Raw genomic sequence first — 26,829 nt, 5'->3', positions numbered from 1 at the left:
TCAGAAGTTAGAAACTTTTGGAAAATGTAGACCCATTTGAAGCCATTTGGTGGACCATTTTGTCACTATTATTGTGTAAAATTTTGGTTTGAAAAAGCCTAAAATTTGAGAAAAACAGCCCAATTGAAGCCATTAGTGTGGACAAGTTTTGACTTTTATTGTGTGAATTATTGCTTTATAATTATGTACCAATAAAGTTAAAGACGCAGGGGGGTGTCTGAGGGGATGTTCCTCTCAGAAGTGAGAAAATTTTGTAAAATGAAGGCCTATTGAAGCCATTTGGTGGACTATTTTGCACTATTTATTGTGTAAAATTTTATGTTTCAAAAGGCCGAAAATTTATGTAAATGAAGGCCCAATTGAAGCCATTCGTGGACAAGTTTTAACCTTTATAAATAAATTACCCTATATTGCTTTAGATGTAAACATAAAGTTGCGCACATTAGGGGGTGTCTGAGGGGGATATGCCCCCTCAGAAGTGAGAAACTTTTGCAAAATGAAGACCTAATTGAAGCCATTTGGTGGACCATTTTACACTATCATTATGCGCTTTTAAAACAAAAAAAAGGTTTGTAAAATTTTAAATGTAACACTGACACTTTATAGGCCTAAGACTTGAGATTCGCAATTAAAGCATGCATGGTGTTGAATTGAAGTCGGCTCGAGTCCGCCTTAATAGGCCTACTGACTTTGGTGACAAAATGTGACGGGCCCTACATATCGGTGGGCCCGCCAGTATTTTCACATGCTTTTAGGCAGAGGACCCGCCTTCAAGCAAAATAATCACATACCTATATAGACTGACCCGACTGCGATTTAGGCATGGGCCTACTATACGTGCAATTTAACCTTTTCCTTCTCCTTTTCTCCCTTTTTTCTTCTTTTTTCTCCTTTTCTCCTCTTTCTCTTCTCTTCTCTCCTTTCCTCTTTTTTTTTGGGAGGAGGGGGGGGTCCGGTCCGCCGGGCCCCCCTGAATCACGCTTGTTCCTAAGCCACCAGGCTTAAACCCAATCAGTCCTATCAGTGCTTACAATTTCACATTGTACATTATTATGAAAGATAAATCAATAAAATGGATCTACTTGGTTGGGCTAGCTGGCTAGTTTAAGAAGCCTGACCACTTGCCAAGCTTCGAGAAATCTGACCTTATTATCTTATGATTGGTCGTCGAAATCTTATTTAATCTATCAATCCAGATTCTGGTCCACACTGAACAATCTCACCCACTGAGGACAACATAAATAAGCTAACTGCAAATGCAAAGATAGTAGTCTACTTAGGGAGCTAGCAAACTGGTTAGAAAGAGGGAGTACAGTCACTGAAAAGATCGGATGTGGAAAATCTATTAAGTGGAGGGGCCTATTTCTCATTTTTGCTGAACCACGGAATGGTATCAGCATATAATAGTGTATGTTACTCACTAACCTTTTGGTCTGAAATGGACATATCTTTAAATGCCACGAAGGTTTTGTTTGTTTTGTTTGTTTTATTTCTTCTTTAACCTGGGACACTCAATCAGTTGAAAACACAATTAATCATCTGTTCTTCCTTGAGGCCCAGGGTATGAACCCCCCGGGTGGTGTCAAATGAAAGAGGAAGAAGTATAGAATATCAAAAAAATATTCCGCACCGGGGGTAACACTCTTCATAAGACCTGGGTCAACCTGTTGTTGACAAGAACAAATGCAGAGATTGAAACAAACAGTATCTTACTGATTGAGCTTAGTTGACTCTATGGCCATTCATCGAATAGTCACCCCACCACTTTTTTCAACCAAGATGTTTCAAAAATGCTGATATCTCCATGCTTTCTTGTGTAGTGAGCTTACCAGGGTGCACACATGCTCCCTAATGGTGTCGGTAATTGTCTGGTTGTAAACCCAGAATTGAACCGGAAGTCATCTTTCCTGAGTTCATATTTCAGCGTGAGTTTTAAGCTTACCTAATGACCTCTAATAAACGCTCCCCTTTTGGAGAATGCAACGCCCCAGAGGCAACTATTCAAGGAAATATGATAAGTATCTCACAAATCACAACCTACTGACTACTCATTTACCTTTCCCTGATCTGTATTTTTAATGGTTTGAAGATCTTCCTTTGAAAAATCTAGAATCATAATGTTACAATTATTTTTGTCCAATTCAGAATTTTTATTTTTCTCTATCTAAAATTTACAATATATACAGTTTACCTGAAAGCATGAATCTTTGTGAATGTTCTGTTTAAGTAAAAAACAAATCCATTCATTCATTCATTAGTTTGTTCGTTTGTTTCTGTATTTCTTATCTACTTCCCTTTTTCTTTCTGAATTGCTTTAACCATTTTAGTAAAAAATCAGTCTGCTTCAATAGGGAATAGGTTTTACAAAACAAAATTAATTGAAGGGTATTTCATGATTTTTTGTTCCTCTCTTTGAGGTATGGTTCAATAGATCCACAAATTGTCTGTAGTTTCTGATGGTATAAAAATCGCAAATGTTTTGGAATAATAAGTTGGGGGATGAGGCAAAATGTCCTTGAATGAATATGTAAATAAATTTTAAAAGATCTAAAGATTTGCTTATATTTAATATGGAGATGAATAAACTAACTGGACCGGTATAACAATTAAAATGGCAGCCATGTTGGGGGACAGTTCTAAAATGACAGAAGGACAGGTCTCTAGTTCAATTCCACAACCATTCATACCTATCACCTGTTTTATTGTTTTATCGTACCAATTGCCCTGTGGTACCTTACGGAGCAAGGCCGGAGCAAGGCCGTAGCAAGCGGGGCGGCCGGGGAATGCCATGGCCGCCCCACTTTTTGAGAAATTTGTTATGTTTTTCTTTATATCTTTATTTCAATTTGGGCATATATTTGAATTTTGGCCGCTCCACATTTATGATGGTCGCCCCACATTTTTCAACCTTGCTACGGCCCTGTTACGGAGGCCAGAATTTTATTATGAAGATGACTCTGTCATGAGTGATGTCACATTGCATACCCTCTATTGTCAAGGAACCTACAACAGAAATTGTTTTTCTACCCAACAGAGGGCTCACTTCACATTAACAATTTTATCAGGAGATGCTTGATGCTTAACACCATTTCTCTTGATTCACATAAATAAATACAAAAATTTGTAACATGCGACTTAGGCCACCTTAATTAAATAGTTAGTCTTAAAACTCCTGTGCGCATTAGTAAAATCGTCCGCTTTATGATGAGATATAAAGGTGGCCTATTCTTATCAAAAAGCTTGTACCACAGATAAAAAAATAAACATTATGTTGTTACAAAATCTATACAATTATTGAATTAGTGTCTTCAATATCATTTAAGATGTGTCATTTCTTGGCAGACATAGGCTCATAGCCTGACAATTCCATAGGCTCCAGATAACCATCACCATCACTTTCTCGCCGACTTTTGTATAGTTTTGGTTTCAAAGGCGAATGTTGTTGGGATGAAAAATCGTTTGGTTCCACATAATATGGATAGTCGTACTTATGAGATGATGCTCTAATCATGTTATCTCTAACCAATTTATTCTGTGAGCCACCTGTGTTTGGTGACAAACCATCCTCATGATTACTGTTCCGTGGAGTGGATGTTGATTGCGGGGGCGCTGACTGACTCGATCTTCGTGACCCTTTTCTCTGGTAGTGCACAACAACAACAACAAGAATTACAATAATGAGTAGCAGAAAGGAGCCTGCAACTATGCCTATTATCATAATGTCAAATTGAGAGAGCACTGCTTTACCTGCACAATTATATGATTCGTCTACGCTTATCTCTGCCAATTTGGCTTTCTCCAACTGTCCTGGTATTTGACATAAGATGGTGTCATATCCGACAATATGGACGCCCGATTCGTTGAGATGATGCCACAATCCGATGACATCACAATCACATGACCAAGGATTGCTTTCTAAATACACATTATTAAGCCTACTGTTGCTATCCAGAGATGCTTTATGCATTGTAGTTAACTGGTTTCCACTCAATTGTAAAGTAGCCAATAGCGGTAATTTGATGAAGCTGTTTGGTTCTACGACCGTCAACAAATTATTTCTCAGATCCAAATCAGACAGATACGATAACTGGCCAAAGCTATCACTGTGGACTGTAGAGATCAAGTTGCCGCTTAGTCCTAGCTTTATGAGGGATCCTCGCAATGTGTCGCCTGCATGCAAAATGGCTAACGGTACATCTTTTAACAGATTGTCATTGAGTTGTATCTCCTCCAATTTAGAGTTACGAATGAAAGCAGTACTAGATAGGTTTGCAATAGAGTTGCTGGATAAATCAATGGAAGTAAGCACCGATAATGTACCTAAAGTGTCTCCCACATCTTCAAGTAGATTATTTTCCAAATTTAGGTAGAGCAGATTCTCAATTCCACCAAACATGTCATTAGTTATGTCCGTGAGTTGATTAAAGGACATATCAAGACTTTCTAGCATACGCAACTCTGAGAATGCACGCCCCATCGTTTGCAGTTTGTTGCCAGAGACATCTAAATATGTTAATCTACCTAAATCCTTGAACATTTTGTTCCGTAACATGTGCAACTTATTATCTCTCAAATCAAGCCGTTCTAAATTGTTCAAATCTTGGAAGGCATTATCAGCAATATCCAAGAGCAGTCCATTCTGCAGATTCAATTCTCTAATTAAATATGTCTGCTTAAACCAGTTTGAACCAATGGTAACCAGTTTGTGGTTTGCTATAGTTAAAGTACCCAAAGATGGCATGAGGTAAAATCCATAAGATGGGATAGTTGTGAATGGATTGTTACTCATGCTCAACACCTGTACATGAGTTAGATTCTGGAAGGCGATTTTTCAAAGGATTCAATTAAGTTATCAGATAAATCAAGATGCTCGAGATGAGGAAACTGAACAAACTGATTGGTTTCCAGAGCATCAATCATGTTTCCCTGTAGATATAACTTCGACAAAGTTGGTGCTGTTCCCATCAAATTTGGCACTGTTAGAAACTGGTTATTCTCGAGATGCATTTCTTGCAGCGCATCGTTTCTCATAAATAAGTCTGGATGCAGATCTTGAAGATTATTATCACCAAGAAGCACTATCTGAAGGTCTGACAACCTTCGAAAGAACTCAACTTCAATGTGAGTGATGGAATTTCCCGTTAAATCTAATGCCCGCACTCGCTGCATGCACTCGCCATCGAAAGTATTGCCGCGTAATACGGTGAAAGAATTTTGGCCCAAATTGAGGACTTGAGTTGAACACGGGAAGGAGCAAGGAATTTGAGTAAGTCCTTTATTGCTGCAGTCTTGAGTGATACCTCATGAGAGCAGTAAGTTGCTGCACTTGTACACTCAGTTCTTGGATTCTGATCCTGACCAGTTATGAGGTGTATCGCAGTAACCAATATCATCAGCAGGTACTTGTGATCCATACTTAAATGCTTTGATAAAAGCACTTCTTGATCAAGTGAAATATCTAAAGTTCACTGAGACGAAAGATTTTTTGCTACACGAAGAGATGAACAAAGATGAGCTACATTGTATACCAATGGTAACAAGAATAGTTGATACCACTTCACATGATAGAAGCATCATCTATCTTCTATTGGACACAAAGTAAAATACAACAATGTCAAGTCACACCTCATCTCAACCAGCCAATGACCGTGACCTCATTTCCTTTTTGTGAGAATCCTTTGTCACATGCCAACAAAAAGTTTCTTTTCTAGAAACACTGCTAGACAACTAAAATGCAAAACTGTTTGAGAATTATCTATCCAACTGTCAGTCTACAACAACGCAATAAAATGAATATTTCCCATTTTTCTTACAATTTTCCCTAATTAAAAAAACAAAAAACAAAATTGTCAATAAAATTTATATCAACTAAATAGAGATTTAAAAACTTATTTAGAGCATATTCACTCTGAAACAATGACAACTGTAGGTCTGTAGCACACATACTTGTCTTTATCAGCCACCTTTCAGTCTGCATAGAGACAATGGAGTCACAATCTCACTACTGTATTTCCTGACAGGATTTTACACTTTTATCAACCTCCGATAGAGGAAACTAAAGAGTGGTATAATCAAGGTTACTTACTACATACATATTCATTTTATGGTTGCAAAGTTATCCTAACTCACCTTTAAAGAATACAAGAATTCCCTTTTTGCAGCATTCCCTTTTTGCAGCTTTTTAAATATATTCTTAAAAGAAATAAAGTTCAGTGACATCTCTGTGCACCGTTCCTCAGAAATGGCAACTCACCACATGCACAAATTTTGTTGGGGGGGGGGACAAAGAAACTTGTGTACAATTTGTGTCCAAAAGGTTTTGTTCCCAGTTTCTTAATAGAAAACCTTTGAGGACTAAAACCTCAGTGTTTCCGATTGAAGATGGAAGGAGTTAGAATCGTTTCACACTGTGGAGATAACTACACGGATTGTATGAAAAATACCAAGTCCAACAATTAAAAACATACCAAGCCCAACAATTAAACAAAATACCAAGCCCAACAGTTAAACAAAATACCAAGTCCAACAATTAAAAAAAAATACTTAGTCCAACAATGACAAAAAAAAACAAAAAAAAACAAGTCCAATAATTAAAAAAATATCAAGTCCAACTGGTGGTATGTAACAAATCAGTGTCAACATGATTTTTTTAAATAACATGTTGAGATATTAAAAATAGTACCATATAATATTTGAATGTCTTATAATTTCATTGTAGAGAGTCATATTCACACTGTATTTGAAGAAAAAGCACCTAAAACCTTTTAAAACCGTAACATCACTTTAATGGCAATGTACTTTTACAGCAATACTGATCTGACTGACTGGTCACCATATGTTTGTGAATGGGAATACACCCTTTGAATAATGACTGACTAATGTAATGTAGGTGTATTGATGTGTGTCACCACATAACACAGGATACACTCTGTACATATGGATAAACAAAACTGCTTGTTGTCTGGCACACCTAATTTCAAAATAGGCGACTACAATCAGAGTCGGTGATAAAGAAACTAGTTCGCGTCTGATGACACTTGTCAATCAAACACGGAAAGGGTTTTTTTACGATGTCTTGTGATGATTGAAATTTCTGAACATAGTGTGTAGATCACAGCATGCCCTATGGTTAGTTTGGTCAAACATACAAACCATCTCAAAAGTTTGGTCTCAGTAAGAAACTTTCTTTCCTGAAACAACGATGCCTAGAAAAGTTCATTTTTGCCTTGTTAAAGTATCGACATCATTCACCATTTTCTGCGATTCCTTTTCTCTGATGAAAGCACCAGATGAATCAACCTTCCTTTTATGCTCTACTAACCAATCACAGGCTGTGGGGAATTGATGGTCAGATCTGAACTAGCTTCTTTATATCTGACTTTTACTATACATACCCGTCTGAATGGAGGGTGTGTGCTATCTTGTGAGTGCTAAATTTGACTGCAATGCTGGCCATAAGTGTTGGGACAGTTTTGATAGGGTAATGTAAATAAGCTCCCCCGATCAATGTTGAATCTTAGCTTTTTGGTCACACGGGCCTGGTGGCACCCCACCCAACATTGATTAGTGGGGAAGGGGGAAGGTTGGGGTGTTAGGCAAGGGCTTAGGCTTGACACCAAAGAAACCTCCACTTTATCATGTTAAAAATAAAGGAAATAAGGCCATAATATAGTGTATGTTTTCCGTAAGTGTCCCAACACATTTTGGCCATGGTTGTAGTTCCTGAATACACAGTGTCCTTGTTGACAATCCCACTACAGGGCTGGAAAAATGTTGATTTCCTGGGAAGATAAGCCACATTTCATTCCAAGATAGCTAAATTTCCCTTAATTTGTTATGTATCTTTTTCATCAAGAAGTAAAATTTCATCCAAGTTCCAAAATTTCCCTCCAAATTTCACAATATCCTTGGAAGGAGTTTCCAGGTTCCACATTTTTTAGGCCTGCAGACTGAATTCAGATTACATATAATAATGTGCTTCTAACTGTCAAAATCCATGGTCAGAACATGTCAATTTACTTCAATGTTTGCATGTTTTATTTCAAGTTTACTCTAATTCTACCAATGGTAATTAACAAAATGAGTTTCTAAACAAATCATTGTGAATTCACAATTGGATCTTCTGCACTATTGGACAAACTTTTGAAATACTACTCAGTGCTATGAAGTAAATCACATAATAAATGAAACAACAAGGTGGTTCGCAACCCACTAGATCCCGTCACTCTAGTTAAAGGGGAAAAATGAACTTTGCATTATGATCACAGGGAGGGTTGTGATGGAAATAGAGGGTAGTTATCACACCACTGGGCCTCCTGCCATAGCATTGACAAGGTCTATAACAATTTAACCCTATTTGACCTTGCCCCATGACACATGATCCATCTCTGAACTTAACAACCACCTACTTGAGATATCTATGCTGTAAAGATGGACACCCACACTCGCTAAGTTCAAAAAGGTTTATAGCAATTTCATCCAATTTGACCTTCAAAACTTGACCTTTGACCATTTATGCTTTGAAGACATCCATACTCATTTAGATTGCGAGATGTTGTGTTGACAAGGTATTTAGCAATTTTACCCATTTTTACCCCATTTGACCTTTGACCCATGACCCACCTCCGAACTCAACCACCGCCAACTTTAGATACATCTACGATGCAAAGCACTGACAAGGTAGGGATGCACACGATGCTGTTTATGCCTATGCAAACGAGGACGTCCGAATCCGTACTCAATCGACATACCTAGGACGTATTTGCCATTTTTTGGTGTATTTTTATGGTTATGGAATTTAACCTAGTAACTGTGGACGTTATCTCTTACATAACGATAGAGGACATGTTTTGCAAATATGTTATACATGCAATTGCAGTTATTTGCAGACCTCCACTAAATGATGACGGTTCCACATTGCCAAGTGGTCCGTGCTTGGAATGTAGAGTGTGTGTGTGTGTCCTCGATTGACGGCGATTGCACACAACCACATACACCCCACCATCACACAGCACAAGGGGCACACAGACACCTAGCATTTCTATAGCTTGCTTCACATATTCTTGGCAGGGGACTGGCATTCTGAAATTCATACTTTGAACACCATAAAAAAAGCCAGACAATGCCACAACAATTGCGTAAATTTTGATGTTATCTACCAAATAATAGGAAGCCAGTACATCCCAATTGCAATACCAAAAAATTGTATCCTGGAACAATAAGCTAATGACCATCTGGCCTTCACTCTTTAAAATGAACTCCAGTATCAATGATTTGTCCAATCTATTGCATCTGCAGTATCCTGTTTACAGTGCAATAAAACAATATACTCCTCTACAAAAAACAAATTCTTATTAAACATTGTATAACCCATCAAAATTTCAATTTTTTAAAATTCACTGGACTCAATGCTGGTCCACTATATTTTACAAGTTACGGTATGTGTTCAACCAAATTTTAAAATGACCGGTCCATTTTGGAAGATCAATCAAATCATTTTTATTTATAAAGTGTAAGAGCGTATGCAGTGATGACTAAGTGAGATTACCTTTGTACCAACTATGAACTCAGGTAGTAGGTCCTGGGGGCCAATCCTAACTGAGTCCTGATTTTTTTTTTTCTCCCAATTTATTATACGTCAGTTTGTCTGAGCTTCATAATGTCATTTAAGTGTTAAACTCATTACAAATGATCATACCTGATACTGGCCACAAATATGGGCCTCATACCACAATTTTATCTAACTGGAGCCAAAGTTTCAATTTTTTCTTCTAATTTTGTTAAAGTGTACCAACCAATTTGGCGCCAAATCATGTACTCACCCCTTTGTCTTTTCCTGTGTAATCTATTAGTCTTCTTGAGTTGTCCCAAAGGTTTATACTGCACACTCTCACTGGTCGATCCTCCACCATCCCTGGTTAGATCTTTTAATCTACAAAGTAGAAGATTGGAATAGGTGAGACTCATAACATTGTGGATTGATATAGAATGGTGTACACACAGCTGGGTGCAGCACATAAACAACATACATACATACATAAACAACATTTAATAGGGCGCCTTTCCAACTTGATCAAAGCGCCGTAAAAACAAAGCAATAACAAAAACAGAGTCAATACGATGAATAAAAATGAGACTTCAAAACTTTCTTGAAACTAGGCAGTGTGCATGCCTCCCTGATGGTTCTTGGGAGGCTGTTCCAGAGTGTGGGTGCCGAAACATAAAACGATTTATCACCAATGCGATTTTTCCCGACATGAGCAGTGAGAAGAGTAGTATCAGAAGATGAATGTGTCATGGGTCCTGTAGCAGGTTTGACTTTATGAGTGAGAAAGTTTGTGAGATAAACTGGTGCATTACCCTGAAGACATTTAAAAACATACATGCATATCTTGAATTTGATGCGCCCCGTATGGGCAGCCAGTGTAGAGTGTCCAGGAGAGGTGATGGGCTATCACGTCTGTCAGCACAGAAAATAAGTTTAGCGGCTTTGTTTAGGAGAGATTGTAAACGATCCAGGTCCTTTGATTTGGCTCCATACAGGAATGCATTGCCATAATCCAGGCGCGAGAGAATAAGACAGCGAACGACATAATGTTTTGTGTCCTGATCAAGATATTTAGCGATGCGACGGATGTTCCGTAAGTGAAAGTTGACAGAAGAAATAAGACTGTTGATGTGCTTAATTAGTCATGAATATATATGATCGTCAAAAATCATCCCCAGATTGCGCACGGAAGTGCTGGGTTTAATCCGTTCATTACCAACTTTGAGTTCAACAGGAGAGAGTTTGTTCAGTTCTTGGGTGGTTCCAGCAATGAAAAATTCAGTTTTACTGTGATTGAGTCTTAACTTATTCACAGTCATCCAATTGCTGAGTTCGGTGATACACAGTTCAAGTTTTGAAAGAGCAGTATGACATGCCTCTGGTATTCTAGGGTCGAAAGAAATATACAATTGAGTGTCATCAGCATAAACATGGAAACTAAGTCCATGCTTACATATGATATTACCAACAGGAGATGTGTATAAAATAAAACCCAACGGGCCCAGTACAGAGCCCTGAGGGACCCCAGTGTCCAGTTTATGCATATGAGAGTAAACACTGTCTATCTGAACTTGGTACACTCGACTCTCTAAATAGGATCTCATCCATTGGAGAACCTTACCAGAAATCCCAAAATTGCTTTCAAGATGTTGTAATAACAAAACATGATCAATAGTATCGAATGCTGCAGCACCTACGCAAACAGCACTTTACGTATTGTGTGAATGATGCTCACTATTGTGAATTTACGCAAATATCAACTCAAATTTCTCGGCCATATATTGCGTCTTGAAGACAACGAGCATGTGAAAGAATATGCCCTTTATATTTCACCACATGGAAAGAGGAAACTGGGACGGCCGCACACACTGTACTTACAGTATGTCCAGCACCTCCTGGGAGATACTGAAGGGATGCTGCAGCCAAACAAAATTGTTTAGCTTGCCCAAGATCGCTCTGCAGCCGACTGATGATGATGATGATGATGATGATGAAGTTTGGACTTTATTGACTCGCTTAGTAACAAAAAACGAATAATTCTCGCCTATTACCAGCTGATCATAGTATACAGCTCAAAGAAACATAATCTACAGTATTTCTGTTATCAAATTGTAAAGAAAGGCTATAACTCTTTCACACACACTTGGCTTACCCAGACCACTTAAACCTTGCACCTAGATTGTGATCAAATTGAACTAGATGCCTTGTTTTTGTCATGTGAGAAAATGCCCACCATAAAATGTGGACACAAATTACATCATAACATAATTATACATCTGGCTTATTTAAAAATTGTAATAAAAGTTTGTTTTGGAACCCAGCTGTGTATCAATCACCTGATAGAACATGGGCAATATAATCATTTTTATGTGGACTTGTTGTTCCCCTTAAAATAATGGCAACTTACTTGTTCTATCAGGTCGCTAAATATACGGCTAGGTCTCAAAACAATACTCTTATTGGGCTATTCCAGTTGGAATCCATACCCTCTCTATGGAAGACATGACCTTACTCTCCCACACAGGGAGTGTGAATTTCAAAAGGAATTACCGAAATGGGTGACTCCATTTGAAATCTACACCTCCTGCAAGGCAGATTAATGTCATATCTTCCATAGGGGGTGTATGGATTTCAACTGGAATAGCCACTGTCTAAATTGCCCTCCTACATCAATTCATCTTAAAATGTGAACAAACCTGTTGATTATATCTTCCTCTGTGTTGTGGTATGGAATGACATTAGGATAGATGTTTACAGGACTAATGTGTTCAACAAAGTCTCTCACCTGCGATATAAATATAAAAAGAAAAGTATGAGAAATATGTGACCCACTCTACAAAACCAGGAACAAGTCGCATTTTTGACATTTCATTATTTGAATACAAATGTAAGCACTAGACAATAAGCTTTGAAATGATAGCCAAAATTGTATAAATAGCATCAATATTTTTCTAGATATGGATATTTTGTAAATGGTATCTTGATATTTTTGCCAAATTGTGATTGTGAGTAATGGGCCAATTAGTTTCCTGCCTAACACAGGATTGAATAGGGATTATCATAGTTCAACTATTAATTATTGATTAAATAAACCTCTTTTTAATAAGTACATTCAAGGATTTGAAAGTCCACTTAGTCCCACAGTCAAATACCATGAAATTAAGAATTCTAATTTTTTTTTTATGGGCATGTCATCTTTAACTCAAAAACATGTCTGGTGACTTGTTCCAGGTATTGTTGGAGCTGGTCAAATATTGTCAACATTGACAGGTTATAGTAAAGGGCTACCTCTGATTTATGACAATTAAGCATCATAGTTGACTAAAATGCCCTCACTCTGTGGCCCAATTTTAGTGATGATCAGTCAAAGCAGTCAAGATTCAATTAAGTTCAGGGTTACAATTTTATTTTTTGTCACAGACACACATATACAATGCGTCATGGAGCTCATTTCATAGTCCCTTCTCAAACGTGTTCAGCAGTGACAAATGGACAGTGTTGCCAAAACTTTTCAGCGTCAAGGTGCGGGGCATTGACTCGCCAGGCCGCGGTAAAGGATTCTCAAGTAGCCCAATTTCTTAAGCTTCCAAAAAAGCGCCCAATATCGGATTTACCCGAATTTAGAACGCAAAACACCCAATTGGGCGGAAAAGCACTTGACTTTGAAACTTCCGGTACTTACTGGGAAGTTACTGACCGATCAATAAATGGTCACAAAACCCATTGTAATTTCAATTTGGAGCTTCAAAGACTCAAAACCTTTATAAATCGGCTAAATTGAAAGGAAAATACTTCAAATTAGTGCCGCGGCCTGAGACTGGCAAAAGTAGCCCCATTTTAGACAAGTAGCGGCATGCTTTTTTGAGTAGCGGCAAGTGATCGCCAAGTAGCCCAATTGTGCGCCTAAGGCGCGGCGGCGTTGGCATCACTGCAAATGGATTATTATTTCATTTTGCAATTGGGACTAAGTTAAAACATTACTGACTGAATTTGTTGAAACTTTATAAGCCTTAAATTTGGATAAACCAAACTGCAGAGGGTGTTCACTGGGAATACTATATCTTTCTCAACTTTCCTGGAATAATGAAGTACACCCTCTACAGTTGGGATCTGTCTTGAAAGAAACAACATTTAAAAGATGCCTCTTAATATTTGGAAAAGTGATTGCTGGAGACATCCTTTAATACCACTTCACAAATCAGTATTACTGTGCTTTACATTAATTATTGAAGTAAATTAGCCCATAATTCACTGTTCAGTTGCTTCAAAAATAACATGCATAATACAATTTGGGGAAAACTTTGGGCCCAGTTTATGAAAGTTTTTTTAAGCTTATATGTTTACAAAATTGGAAGGATATGACACTTCGCCAATTGGGTCCGTTTTCCAGAAGCCTTATGGCCAATCTGGGAGGGTTGATATCTCTGCATTGCAGGACCACTTTGGATTAGGAACTCACCTCACCAAATGAAGAATGGAAAGAAAAGCACAGTCTCCATACAGCTCCTTTTTTCCTGAAAATAAAAACAAAGACAATGTTATTTGTAATAATTATTCTTGCTAAGGTCTCAAATAAATATGTGACACTATATATAGTAAATATTATGCTCAAGGTGATAGCACCCTCAAATAGAAATAACTGTGTTGTCACATTTTAGTATTGTTGATCATCCACTGTTTCCAACTATAGAGGGTGTACTTCATTATTCATATCTATAGTATTCTGAGTGTACCCCTCTACAGTTGGGTTTATCCCAATTTATGGCTTGTAAAGTTTCAACCACAGAATTTAAAACCAGAGAACCAGGACTCACCACCATCTTGATACAGGCATGGAGCAAAAATTGGGGTATTCGGTTTCCCTCGAATGCGCTTGAGGCATTCGTTGTCATGCATGCACGACATAGATGATGGGCGCATTTGTGAGACGCACTCGATGCGACCTGCACGCGAGTACCAAGACGCTTCAGATGAGACGCAGAATTGTCTCCGCGCACTGTCGGCAAGGACCCGAATACCCCCAATTTTCTCCCCATAGCTGACGGCGCGATTGTACGTGGCGGTATAGGGAGTCCCGGTTCTCCTTCTCTAATTCTGTGGTTTCAACACTAAAATTCTGTCAGTGATGTTTTGACTTAGTCCCAGTTGCAAAATGAAATGCCAGTTAGATAAAATAAAGTTCCCACTTTTCAGATTTGTTCATAGATCCTCCACAGTCATGATAGCAGTCAATCAAGTTGTCTGGCTCATTAGTATGGTTTCTTTGGGAAGGGCTTCCATGTCCAATCGTTAACTAACATTTGTATTATTATAAGATCTTAAAATTGCTGTCCATCTGTACTGTCATTGTGATTTAGCATGTTCTTCTAACAGATGAGAAAATAATTATATAACTATCCGCCAACATGCGAAGCCCCGTATGCTATGTATGCTATAAATTCTCGCATACTCACAAGAGCCGTGTGTAACAAACCATGTGTGCCTTTGCATTTATGTGATAGAGTATTGTGTTTTTTCATGTTTATGTGAAAGACCTAAAAACATATATGCGGTATGTATACTGCGCCAATAAAGTATCCTTACAGTTAGAAAAATAATCACAATTTCAAAACTGAACAATACTGGGGTGAATTTGTTTTTGTAATAGATGCACTAACTAATCATGCACATTATGACACCACATTGAATCCAATGTGACTTCAAGAAGTAAAGTTACAAGCAATTGAATAGACGAAGGTCCAGTTTTAAAAGTGACAAACTGGCCTATACAAGGCGCAAAAAGATTCCAACAAGCGCAACAAAGAGATTTCAAAGTTTCTTCAATGAAGCGTTATTTACAGCAGGTTTTTATTTCAGTTTTTACTTCTCTGTAGTTTTCATAACTTTCATTTTATTTGTCAGTTCATTTGTTTAAGTTTTCTTTTGTTCCTTTTGTTTTAAATTAAAGCCAAACGCATAAATTAGCCATTCACCACTCTCAACCCAGATGTCTAGTGTGTGGAGTTTTGAATAGGCCAGTTTGTCACTTTTAAAACGGGACCTTCATCTAATCAAATGCTTGTAACTTTGCTTCTTGAAGTTACATTGGATTCAATGTGGTGTCATAATGTGCAGGATTAGATAGTGCATCTATTAAAAAAACAAATTTACCCCAATATTGTTCAGTTTTGAAATTGTGATTATTTTTCTAACTGTAAGGATACTTTATTGGCGCAGTATACATAGCAGTTTCGCCTCTCGCACTTCATAGAATGATCAGCCCTCATATGGGTGATGTTGGGACTTTGCCTGTTGGTCGTTGGTCTGTATATTTTCTCATCTGTGGTTCCTCCTCTTTATATTCAGCACTCACACACATGACTCAGAATCTAAGCTGCACATCTATAATCTCTAATAACAGTAAAAAGCTCACTTTATAAGCGAAATTCATAATTGAAGATTGCAAGTTCTAACCCTGCCATGGCCAGTACTAGTGTGTTGCGTCCTTGGGCAAGACGGCTAAATTCCCAATCGCTTCACTCCAACCAGGTGTAAAATGGGGAGCTGTTAAGGTTTAATCACGATCAGTACCGGTGCATCAGAAGCCCTACTTTCGGCTCTGTTGCTTTAGTATACTATGCTTAATGCTTGGTCCAGCCCTTTGGGCTGGGCTCACGCTAATTAGCGCTTCGCTAAGACTGTGAGGGCCCAGACTGCAGCTAATGCATCAGTTGCGGACTTGATGAAGCGGAAATTATTCAGAAATATCCTAATGGCACTAGAGTAACTGTTGAAATGTGCTGGTACAAAAGTGTTGCACACATTAAATCACCAACATTTATGTAATGTTTGGTAATAGTAAAGTTTATACATATAATGGCCTTACACAAGTATTGTTGATGGCTGTGCATTGCTAGGATTGGTGAAATACATGGTACTTGGAGTGATGACTAGCACATTAACTGCTTTCGGCATTGCACAGTCCTAAAAGAAAAGAAAAAAAGAATGATAACACTAATGTATGCACATTTTGTACATACTGTTATTTTGTCAAGGTACAACTGCTAACAAAAGGGTAATTTACCCCACAAACACAAAAATGTTTTTTTAAACGTTATAAATATGTTAAAGATACATGTTTTGGTTTTGATCAAAATGTTTTAATAACATTTAAATATTGGGTTATATAAAGCTCATTATATCAAAAAACACTAAAACAAAATTGTATAAATGATGTCAAAATGTTGTCACATTTTTTGACAAACATTTTTCAAAATATTTTGTCAATTTGTAATAACATTATGTTAGAATGTTTTGCATGATGTTTTCACAAATGTTTTCTGAATGTTATTAAAACATTTTTTTACCCTTTACATAACCCAACATTGGACAATTTTCTGTAAAACATTTTGAGCTTACAAGGTACATATCTTTGTCATACATAATTCTAGCCAAGATGTTCTTCTAAAAATCAATATTTGACTTAGACTGAGAAAGCTAGACTATCAACAAGAACTCACCACATATCTGCAGGCATGAATTTGAGTACTGGAACCATCTGCAGTCAGGTATCTTGCAAGTTCTGGTACTTTCTCATACTGGACATACAATCTCTTTGGTACATGTACCTATATAATTAGGGAAACAAGTTAAATACAACATCATTGACAACAGGCCTTGTAGAGCAATCATTATTTACACCGGGGGAATGGAGAAATTTAGGGGGCAATGCAAAGGAAATTTTTTCCTGGAAATCAGGGAAAATAGTTCTGTTGTTTTTTGATAATCGAGGGATGGGAGCTGAAACTTTTGCAAGTCATAAAGGGGACATGATTGTTTTTTTTATCTTTGAAATTTGTCCATTCTCTCCCCCCCCCTCCTGCCGTAAATAATGACTGCTCCTTTTAACTTGTTTGATGGCCTTATTAACTTGTTTACCAGGAATGAATCAAATGCTGTCATTCAAAACTGGACCTCAGAATTTCTTCTTGCCTAAAAATTGTTTTGTGAAGTAAATGTATATGAACATTCAAAGCATCATTTACAAGGCTCAAAGCCAATAGAGGTTTTCTATTCAGGATTGGGTGAGGATGTGTGTTCGGGACTCCAAAAACATGCCCTGAAAATATACAAAATTTGTGGAAAAAAAATTGGCATATTTGTAGTGTTGATGAATGTTCCAACTTAAAACTAAATGGAATCGGCCAAATTTGTTGCATTTGGCAGGTAAATGAAGCAACTTTGACATAATGTCATAAATCACACATTAAATCTCCCATAGAACTCCATGTTAAACAGCCAAAATAACCAGTTTTGTTTCTTTTTTATTATTTTGGCTTAAAATGGACAGAAACCATTCCTGAGTACAAAATAACAAAAAGAAATTTTCATGGAAATTTCACATAATGGTGAAAAACATGTTCCTTATTTTATTTATCTCATCCTGCAAGTGAATTGTCAAAAATTGTGAAATACAAGAAATCCCAGAAAAAAATACCAGGTGAATGAAATTGGACATAAGTTGAGAAATAGACATTGGAATCCAAAAATTTAAAATGAAGCGTGTTGATTCGATTCGGTTGACTGGTTGCGAAGAAATTACACATTTTTATTTCTTAAATTATGACACTAGACATCTAATTGGATCACAATGGGCCTATCTTTACCTTCATATTGAATTCTTTGCTTAGCTCTACATACAGGTACTCATAACCATACCTGGCCTTGCAAGCCAGTCTCACCATGTGGAGCGGGCTCTTTTGTAGTTGACTGTCAAAATAAACATAAATGGTTACAATGTGTTAAATGTAGTGTATCAATCTTGGCTAGCTATTCATCTTATTCAAATGCAACTCACTCCAAGTTGCCAGAAGGTGCTTAATGCACATATTTGGGCAACTTTGGAACGGTCCACATTGCCATAGAAAAGATGTCAAGGTACCATGTGGTTCACCTGCTTACACAGTAGTTTGTTGTGGGTAATTGGCAGATTTCCAAAGATTTTTCTCCAAAATTGGAAAAAAAATGTTTTGGCACTTTATATGTCAGTTTTCTTCAGTGTATTCAATTAGATGGTGTGATGCCCAATTGTCTATTTAAATTTCTTTGCTACATGTAGAATCAGTAAGATTATCAAAATATTAGAATTTTGGATGCTTTTTTACTGGTAATTGGGCTCATTGAATAGGCTATTCTAGTTGAAACCATACACCCCTTATGGAAGACATTACCTTAAAAATGAAGTCACCTATTTAGGTAACCCCATTTGTAATTCAAATTCCCTGCGTTGAAGATTAAGGTCATGTCTTCCATAGGAGGTATGGATTAAAATTGGAATAGCCCACTGTCACCTGCCACACCCTTGATTTAAACAATGGTGGCAACCCGACACTCCCATCTCCCTATACCAATTATATCTACAGACAAGAATAACATCATGTAGAATGTATTCTTTCCACACATCCCACATATCTATTGATTCCACTGTTCAAATAAATAACTAAATGAATAACAAAAATAAAGCTTCCTTTCAATCCATGGTAAAGACTAGATTTCAAGAGTGACTGAAAACATGTCCATATCTTTCACAATAATGAAACAATTGATAGAGCTCAATACTGAAAATACTGACTTTTAAAGAAGTTTTATGCTGAATAATATATACCATGCAAGTCTTTTAAACTACAAGCTTGGTATATGTAAAGGGATGTAAAGCTTCCTTTCAAACCATTGTAAAGACTAGATTTCAAGAGTGACAATACATTTCCATATCTTTCACAATAATGAAACATTTGATAGAGCTCTACATCAAAAATACTGGCTTTTAAAGAATTTTTATGCTGAATAATATATACGAACTTGCTGAATACACCTAGACATCATACATCACTACACTTTGTTCAACTTATTTATAATTGGCAAAATTATTTATTTTCTTTTTACCGCACATGTCAATAAAGTCTTTAAGTTACGCTCACGTAAATTAGCATATGCACCACCAGTCATGCATTACACAAATTTGTAAGTCAAACAAAGTAGAAACACTTACATTATAATAATAAACAAGACTGCTACATTAATTTCATGCCCTGTTTATGAAGGCAGTTCATTGAGTAAACAATATACAGAATAATATGGCTGAACAAGGATCAAGTAGACAAGGGGCAGTCTTCAGTGAACGGCTCTATTCAGAGCCACCTAACCTTCAAAATCAGCAGATAGGTGAGATCTGCTTGTTTTCTGTAGACAAGGGACAGTCTTCAGTGAACGGCTCTATTCAGAGCCACCTAACCTTCAAAATCAGCAGATAGGTGAGATCTGCTTGTTTTCTGTAGACAAGGGACAGTCTTCAGTGAACGGCTCTATTCAGAGCCACCTAACCTTCAAAATCAGCAGATAGGTGAGATCTGCTTGTTTTCTGTAGACAAGGGACAGTCTTCAGTGAATGGCTCTTTTCAGAGCCACCAAAACCTTCAAAATCAGCAGATAGGTGAGATCTGCTTGTTTTCTGTAGACAAGGGACAGTCTTCAGTGAATGGCTCTTTTCAGAGCCACCAAAACCTTTAAAATTAGCTGATAGGCGAGATTTGCTTGTTCTCTGTTGACAAAGGGCAGCAGTCTTCAGTGAACGGCTCTTTTCAGAGCCATCAGTAGGCAAGGGGCCGCCTACATTTCTCATTCTTAGGTACTTTGTCCTGAAGAAGTCAGAGCTACCCCTGACGAAAGCTTGATAGTTCTAAACTTGTCCGACAGCGAACCCGCTAAAAAACCCACTAAAAGGATCAAGGGGCATATGACACCAACAACTTATTGAGTTACGAATTTTAATAGAAGCAAAATATAGTTGCCAAATCCACAATTGGCTCAAAAAATATTTTTATTGACTATTAAATTCTATTTGAATTGATTTCTTACCTCTGCACTAGTTCTAACAACACATCTCGCGATTGCTCCTGAAATGGAAGAATACAGATATAATTGTTAATTTTGCTTATAATATACCTTGCTAACAACTTCTGCAATGTTAAAGCTCAGTTGGAAACAGATATTTGTTATCAAAATGATTGATACCCATCAGTTCTTTTGGTGTATATCGACGAGTCTGCTTCTTCAATATGCAACATTGGATCCTCTTGAAATGACCAGGGTTTATAATTTTCATGATTCTTGTAATTTCTTTATAATGGTATTGTATATTTTCTTGTAATATTTTTTTTGTCACAGGGCCTCCAAGAATAGCAGTATTTGTGTAACTCATTTTGCAAACAAGACTTCATCAGAGTTGAAAATTGCAATTATTCTTAACCACTTGTCAGGCTTCAAAATCCGATATCGCAAGCAAGTTTCTAAAACCTGCCAAAATAATTGACAAACATCATAACATTGGCCTACATGTAATGTAATCAAATAACACAGTTTATTTGATAGAACCGCTCATTTTGAGATGTTACCAAAATAATGTAAGATTCTTCTTTTGTCAGTTTTCAATGCAATTATTTAACCAGGGTTTGAACTTAAGACCTCTTGGATTTCTACAACATCACTCATAGAAACACTGTTCATACAATCTGAGCTAACAAGGAAGTTAGTGCATGCCAGAAGTTCCAAAACATGCTTGTTGATAATTTCATTAACTTCAAGTGCCATGTTATCTTTAATCAACCATTGGGCATATTTGAACAAGGCTTTTATTTTTAATTTATTTAGCATGGCTCATTTTTCTTAACTGTATTACATATTCAAGTATCAAAATCAAAAAGTGTTCAAATGGCCCTCCAAGAATCTCTAAAATTGTTGAAATGTGCTTATGAACACGTGGCACAAGTTAACATTACCCAAGTTCTTCAGGTGCATATTTTTATTTTTAAGTTGCGGAAACAACATTTTGAGCATGTCAAATAACAACAATAACACAACGCTGGCAGCAAAGCATTGTTAGCCCTAACTAACTGGACACCTTTAGGTGGAGGGAAAGGAAAGAGGGAAGGAGGAAAGAAGATGAAGACCAAAGTTCTTTTCTTGAGTGCGGTTTTGCCAGACACATGTCCGGGGATAGCGTGCCACGGGGGTGTGCCTTGGCCAGCCAAGCTTCCCATATATGTGTTCACATGATGATGCAATTGGGTTACATGGGGTACTTGCGCTTGCAGTTGCTCTGTGCTGTAGCCTCTTGTGGATTTTGCTAGTGTTAGGGTAGGGGTGCACAATGTTTTGTCCCATTGTAGGGGGGGGGCAAAGCCAAAATTTCATCCCCATTTGTCAATTTTTTGTCCCATTTTCAGTCAGTTTAATAACAATTTACTCTTTGCTGTCCCCATTTTATCCCTGAAAAATTTCTGTGAGGGAAATTCCCCAGCTACGCCACTGGGTTAGGGTTAATATCAAATATCAAATGTGCATTATGAAAGAAATATCATACTATATTGGATACCTCTAAGTAAATGAGCCATATGGTATACAAAAGATATTATCAGCTAGACTATGTTTTGAAACTTACCCTACTAGGAATGTACATTGCCTGTGGAATACAGAAAGTAGTGTCAAGATACACACTCTGAATGTCTTTTACCCTGTGAAATAAACACAAAAAGACACAAAAAATTGACTTCTATCACTCCCTATTTATAGGTTGAGCACTTTTCCACTGGATGGTTTTAAATCTTCTTGGATTACAAAAAGACACATATATATATTATTGGTAATGAATTAAACTGTCAAAGCAATGACATTGGTACTTTTTACCTAAAGACACCTGAACAATCTGACCACCTTGGACACCAAAATACTGGTACAACCCATTGATCTCAACAAGACCTTCGTTTTGGCTTTCTTTTTATGTACTTTTGTTTTTTCTGGAACGTAATTTTGGATTTTCTGGTTTGTACTCTTCTTGTAACCCTTTGTCACAAAAGTTCTATAAACATGTCAAGGTATTCATATCGAGGAGGCAACACTATGGGCAAAAAGAGCCTCATCCCAATGGCATAGTCCAATAACCTCAATTACATTTATCATAGTGCAAAATTGGACCTCATGTTGCAGATTATGAGTTTTTGTACCCAAATCTTCAAAGGTCATTCAATGAATTTGCAACTGTATTTGGGTTAAAGATCTGTGCCCTGATGGTTGAGCATCTTGTGGATCCTAGTGCAAGTCATTTCAAACCTATCAGTCTGGTTTCTTATTAATACTATTATTTACAACTCAAAACTATTTCAGTCCCACACTTGGCACTTGTTTATATCAATAACTGGTTTAATGACATCACTTACAGAATTGCATTACCCATTAACTAAACCTCAAGGACTTTAAAAGCAATGAAACATCTTTACATTCCTAATCTGTGACAGACATATCCGATTTGTTTATTTTATCATCACATCCGATTAAATATATCAGTCTGAATGTGTCAATTAGACCCATGTTGATATACTTGCTGGAGGATGGAGATAGACAGGCCTAGAAAACACATGTGCATTTCCCAAGGGCAAATTGACACAAAAATAACAATATTTCTCATAATATTTCATGTATTTATGTATTTATTTATTTGGTGAAGTATGATTTCCCTATAACTGCCAATAATTTTCCTCAAAATTTCACAAATTTCCCAGGAAGGAGCTTACTTAGGTCCCCTTTTTTATGGCTCAGGCATAAAGATGGTGTGGTTTTACAATAAGAAAAGACCTGATTAGTGATTATCACCTTTAGTTCCCCCTATTTCTGCCACATTCAACCAATGGAACACAAAGCAAAGCAACATTGGTGACCCAGACCATCTCTATGCCTGGAAAAATAAGCATGCCCCAGGAAACTCCGTCCAGGAAAATTCTGAATTTTTTAGGAACATTTTTGGCAATTATAGGTCATAATGATCGAAATGGCAAATCAGCTGTTACATTGCATTTCCCCCTTAAATCCCTTAAAACTACATACAGAAATTTTGGTGACAATTTTTTCCCAAACTTGAACCAAGATGTCACATACGCTCATATATATTGTACTAAACACTGAAAAGTGTATACATAGTCTCTATCTTTCAGGCTAGACGTTCTGCGTGTTTCTACTGAGGGCCAAATTCCGTGCCATGCCGTGCCGTGCCGGGTCATACCGGGTAACAAGCCCAGTAGAAACGATCGGGGCAATCGGTTGCCGTGTCATGCCGGGTCATGTGCTGCGCCTTCGTGATCCACCTCTTGAGGTGGATCATGCCGGTCAAAGCGTGTAATCCGCGCGGTAGAAACGAGCCGTGTGATCGGTTGCGGGTCGAGGTCATGCGTGTTGCAAAAATAACGCGATTTATGAGCTTTTATATTCTACTTGTACAGTAGGGGCCTAGGCCTATAATGTAGTTCTTTCTGATATTATATATACTGGCCACATGTGTGACTCGCATGAACTTGATGAAGTAAAATGGATATGACTTTACTTAGTCTAGGCCTACTTCTTTATAGTTAATGAGTTGGTTATATTTTGGCTGTAAATTAATTATCATAATAGCCAATTACTAGATCCACTGGTAAATTAATGCAATTTGGATTTTACGAAAACACTAAATTGTGATTGTAGGTCATATGCCATGAGCTGCCATGCGTGGACATTTAAATTTAGGATACAACCGTCAAATCTGTTTTCCGTACTTCGGTTTACAGGAAAAAAATGCCGTGCATCGTATGCGAGACACGGCTTTCTGGTCTCAGTAGAAACAAGCTGGGTAACGGTGGCGGATTATGATCGGTATTTTGTGCCCGGAAAATAGCGGGTCAAAAAGCCGTACGCTCAGTATAAACACGCTGAATAATGAAATGAAATACATTATGTACAGTACATGATATGATTACCTATTCCCAGAATGTAAGTGTGTCATTCTGGCTGCTTCTCCTTTTGCTAGCCGAAAATCTCCTGTGTACAGAACATTGCCATTGTCCCCTTCAAACAAGAACCTGCAGAGTGGAAGAAAAATTATTCCAAATAATGATGACAAGTTAAAAAAATATGACATCATTTGTTTGATGTTTAATATAGTTGATGAATATTATACAAAATCAAGGGTCTTTCTTGGTTTTTTGGTTGAAAATCGCCTGAAAAAACAAGAAATATGAGGAATGAGCAATTTTGGGTCTTTTAGAGCTGAAATTATCAAAATCAAGGGTCTTTTCGAGCTTTATTTTGGTCAAATATAGGGGTCTTTCGAGCTGCGAAACCCAAAAGGGGGGTCTTTCGGGGAGCATACCCGTCACGGTCATTTGTGTTGAGTGCCCCCGGTATTTTTTTTTCATCCTTACAGGGAAATAGGTTTGGGTGTGGCAACAGTTTTTTTCACATATTGTAGTTGACAATGTCTGCAAATTTTATGCAATCAGAACAAAAACACCTGAATGTTTATATTGCTTGAATATGATGTCCATACTGCTTCACCTTGAATTAACCCCATGAGAACTACCTGCCGATTGGTCAAAATGAAGTTTTCATTATCAATTGGACCAATCAGCAACATTGTTAGAATAATTTCACCACACAAAAATTGGGGTGAAATATTTACAAAGCTCCATTCTCATTGGTGATTAAAATTAAGATATCATGTAATTGACCAATCAGAGGCCATGTTAGATCGGCAGGTAGTGCTCAGGGGGTTAAAAATAATCCATCCAAATGGGAAATGAGAGTAGTTATTGCTCAGCAAAAATTTTATAATCTCAACTTAAATCTTCAAATATTAACATGGAAAGATAAGAAGATAATGTACACAGTATTTTCAAGGCTGTTTCAAATTGACCAAATATAAAGATTATTCATATAAGCACTGCAAATATCAAGTTCATGTAAAATTCATAAGATCTGTCAATTCCATCTTAAAGTAAACATGAACTGTTTAGTAGAAATCTGATTTGCATTTTCAAACTGATCTGGAGAGATGCAAGATACAGTATATCATTCATTAAAACAACTCACTTGAATTAGCATTGATTCCGCATTAATTTTGCAAAGGTGAGTATTTAATTTATTTTAATTTGAGTTCAATACCAAACAACAACTAAAATTGATGAAAATTCTAAAAATAATAATATGAGACCTGTTCCCACTAAATGACTGGAAAGTTACAAAATTTTATTTTGAGTTACATGTATATCCAGATTTATATTCTCTGGATCATAAGCTTTAAAATGATATATAACTTCAACTTATCAGGTTAGTCCTTCACTTGATCTTCAAAAGTCAGTATTTCAATGAAGAATTCTTCTGTTTTCTGTTATCTTCTGACATGTACAATTAACCATATCTCCTTCTCTTTTTTGACAACTTTCCACTCATTTTGTGAGAACAGGTCTGATGCACAACAAATATATGGGTTTTTAAATCATCATTTACTAAAAAGGGAACACTAAAAAAAAACACCAAAAAATTAGTGAAAATCACGTTTGTGGCCATTGACCGGAAGTGGGTGACCTTTGACCGGAAGTTGATCATGTTACATTTGTCCCCCTACCCAATGGTCCTAATGACCAACTATGGTCAACATGACTCAAAGCATATGGCTACGAACGAACGCACGAACGAACGAACAAAAGGAAGAACAAAAGAAAGAAAGAAAGAAAGAAAGAAAGAAAGAGAGAAAGAGAGAAAGAGAGAAAGAGAGAAAGAAAGAAAGAAAGAAAGAAAGAGAGAAAGAAAGAAAGAACATTGTAAAAACAGACCTTAACCATTTATTTGGAATATAAAGCCTTTTTCAGTAAAATAAATCTGCTTTGATATTTTATTTCCTACTCACATGACTGATCCTGGGCAGTGTCCTGCAGGCAGTAGTGTCACTAGTAACTTCTCATCCTGTACCAATTTTAAAAAGTAGGGAAAATATTGGTGTGCATTTATTCTACAACTTTGTATCTACCATATTTACAAATATCTCAGTAACAAATTCAAGGCATAATGTTAGTAGCTGTAATTTATTAGCTTTTATTGTGAAAAACCTTAAGAACAAAATGATGAATCAAGAAAATAAAAGCATCAGGAAAAGGGACAAGATTGTGACATTAATGGCAGGATATTCAATGACTAAATGGTCTTCCGAGTTACGGTATATGATTAGGGACCGTTCACAAACACTTGTAAGGGGGGGGCTTGATGCAAAAAAAAATTTTATCGCGAAAATTTTTCGGGGCCCCCCCTTTACAGACCTCGAAAATGTCAGGGCCCCCCTTTTTCGACATGAAAATTATCGGTCAACCCCATAGAAAAGCATATAAACTCCATTTTCCCAGGAAAAATTATGGTCATTTTTTTCAGGGCCCCCCTTAGGAGGGTGA

At 37.1% G+C, this 26,829-nt stretch overlaps 2 protein-coding genes across 3 annotated transcripts in view; both read right to left on the bottom strand.

The window, feature by feature from the left end:
- Positions 1–26,829, bottom strand: part of LOC140158869 (protein artemis-like) — an 81,293-nt gene that overhangs the window by 29,129 nt on the left and 25,335 nt on the right. For both annotated transcript variants that reach the window (XM_072182126.1, XM_072182127.1), the window contains exons 4-13: positions 26,295–26,350; positions 24,367–24,468; positions 22,023–22,095; positions 20,441–20,478; positions 18,193–18,295; positions 17,047–17,154; positions 16,413–16,510; positions 14,007–14,061; positions 12,244–12,332; positions 9,822–9,931 (exon numbers count right to left, since the gene is read on the bottom strand). In XM_072182126.1, the coding sequence (XP_072038227.1) occupies positions 9,822–9,931; positions 12,244–12,332; positions 14,007–14,061; positions 16,413–16,510; positions 17,047–17,154; positions 18,193–18,295; positions 20,441–20,478; positions 22,023–22,095; positions 24,367–24,468; positions 26,295–26,350 (832 nt within the window). The remainder of the gene's footprint in view (positions 1–9,821; positions 9,932–12,243; positions 12,333–14,006; positions 14,062–16,412; positions 16,511–17,046; positions 17,155–18,192; positions 18,296–20,440; positions 20,479–22,022; positions 22,096–24,366; positions 24,469–26,294; positions 26,351–26,829) is intronic.
- On the bottom strand, positions 2,832–5,596 carry LOC140158862 (uncharacterized). The gene has a single exon (XM_072182117.1). It carries the CDS (start codon positions 4,787–4,789, stop codon positions 3,329–3,331), a length of 1,461 nt encoding a protein of 486 aa, XP_072038218.1. The 5' UTR covers positions 4,790–5,596; the 3' UTR covers positions 2,832–3,328.

This window comes from Amphiura filiformis, chromosome 8 (assembly GCF_039555335.1).
Source record: "Amphiura filiformis chromosome 8, Afil_fr2py, whole genome shotgun sequence".
Taxonomy (NCBI): domain Eukaryota; kingdom Metazoa; phylum Echinodermata; class Ophiuroidea; order Amphilepidida; family Amphiuridae; genus Amphiura; species Amphiura filiformis.
This window is presented reverse-complemented; position numbering and strand designations above follow the sequence as displayed.

What these genes read in the sequence shown, in the direction of transcription:
- LOC140158862 (XM_072182117.1), bottom strand. Translation starts at nt 4,789, where the DNA reads ATGAGTAACAATCCATTCACAACTATCCCATCTTATGGATTTTACCTC.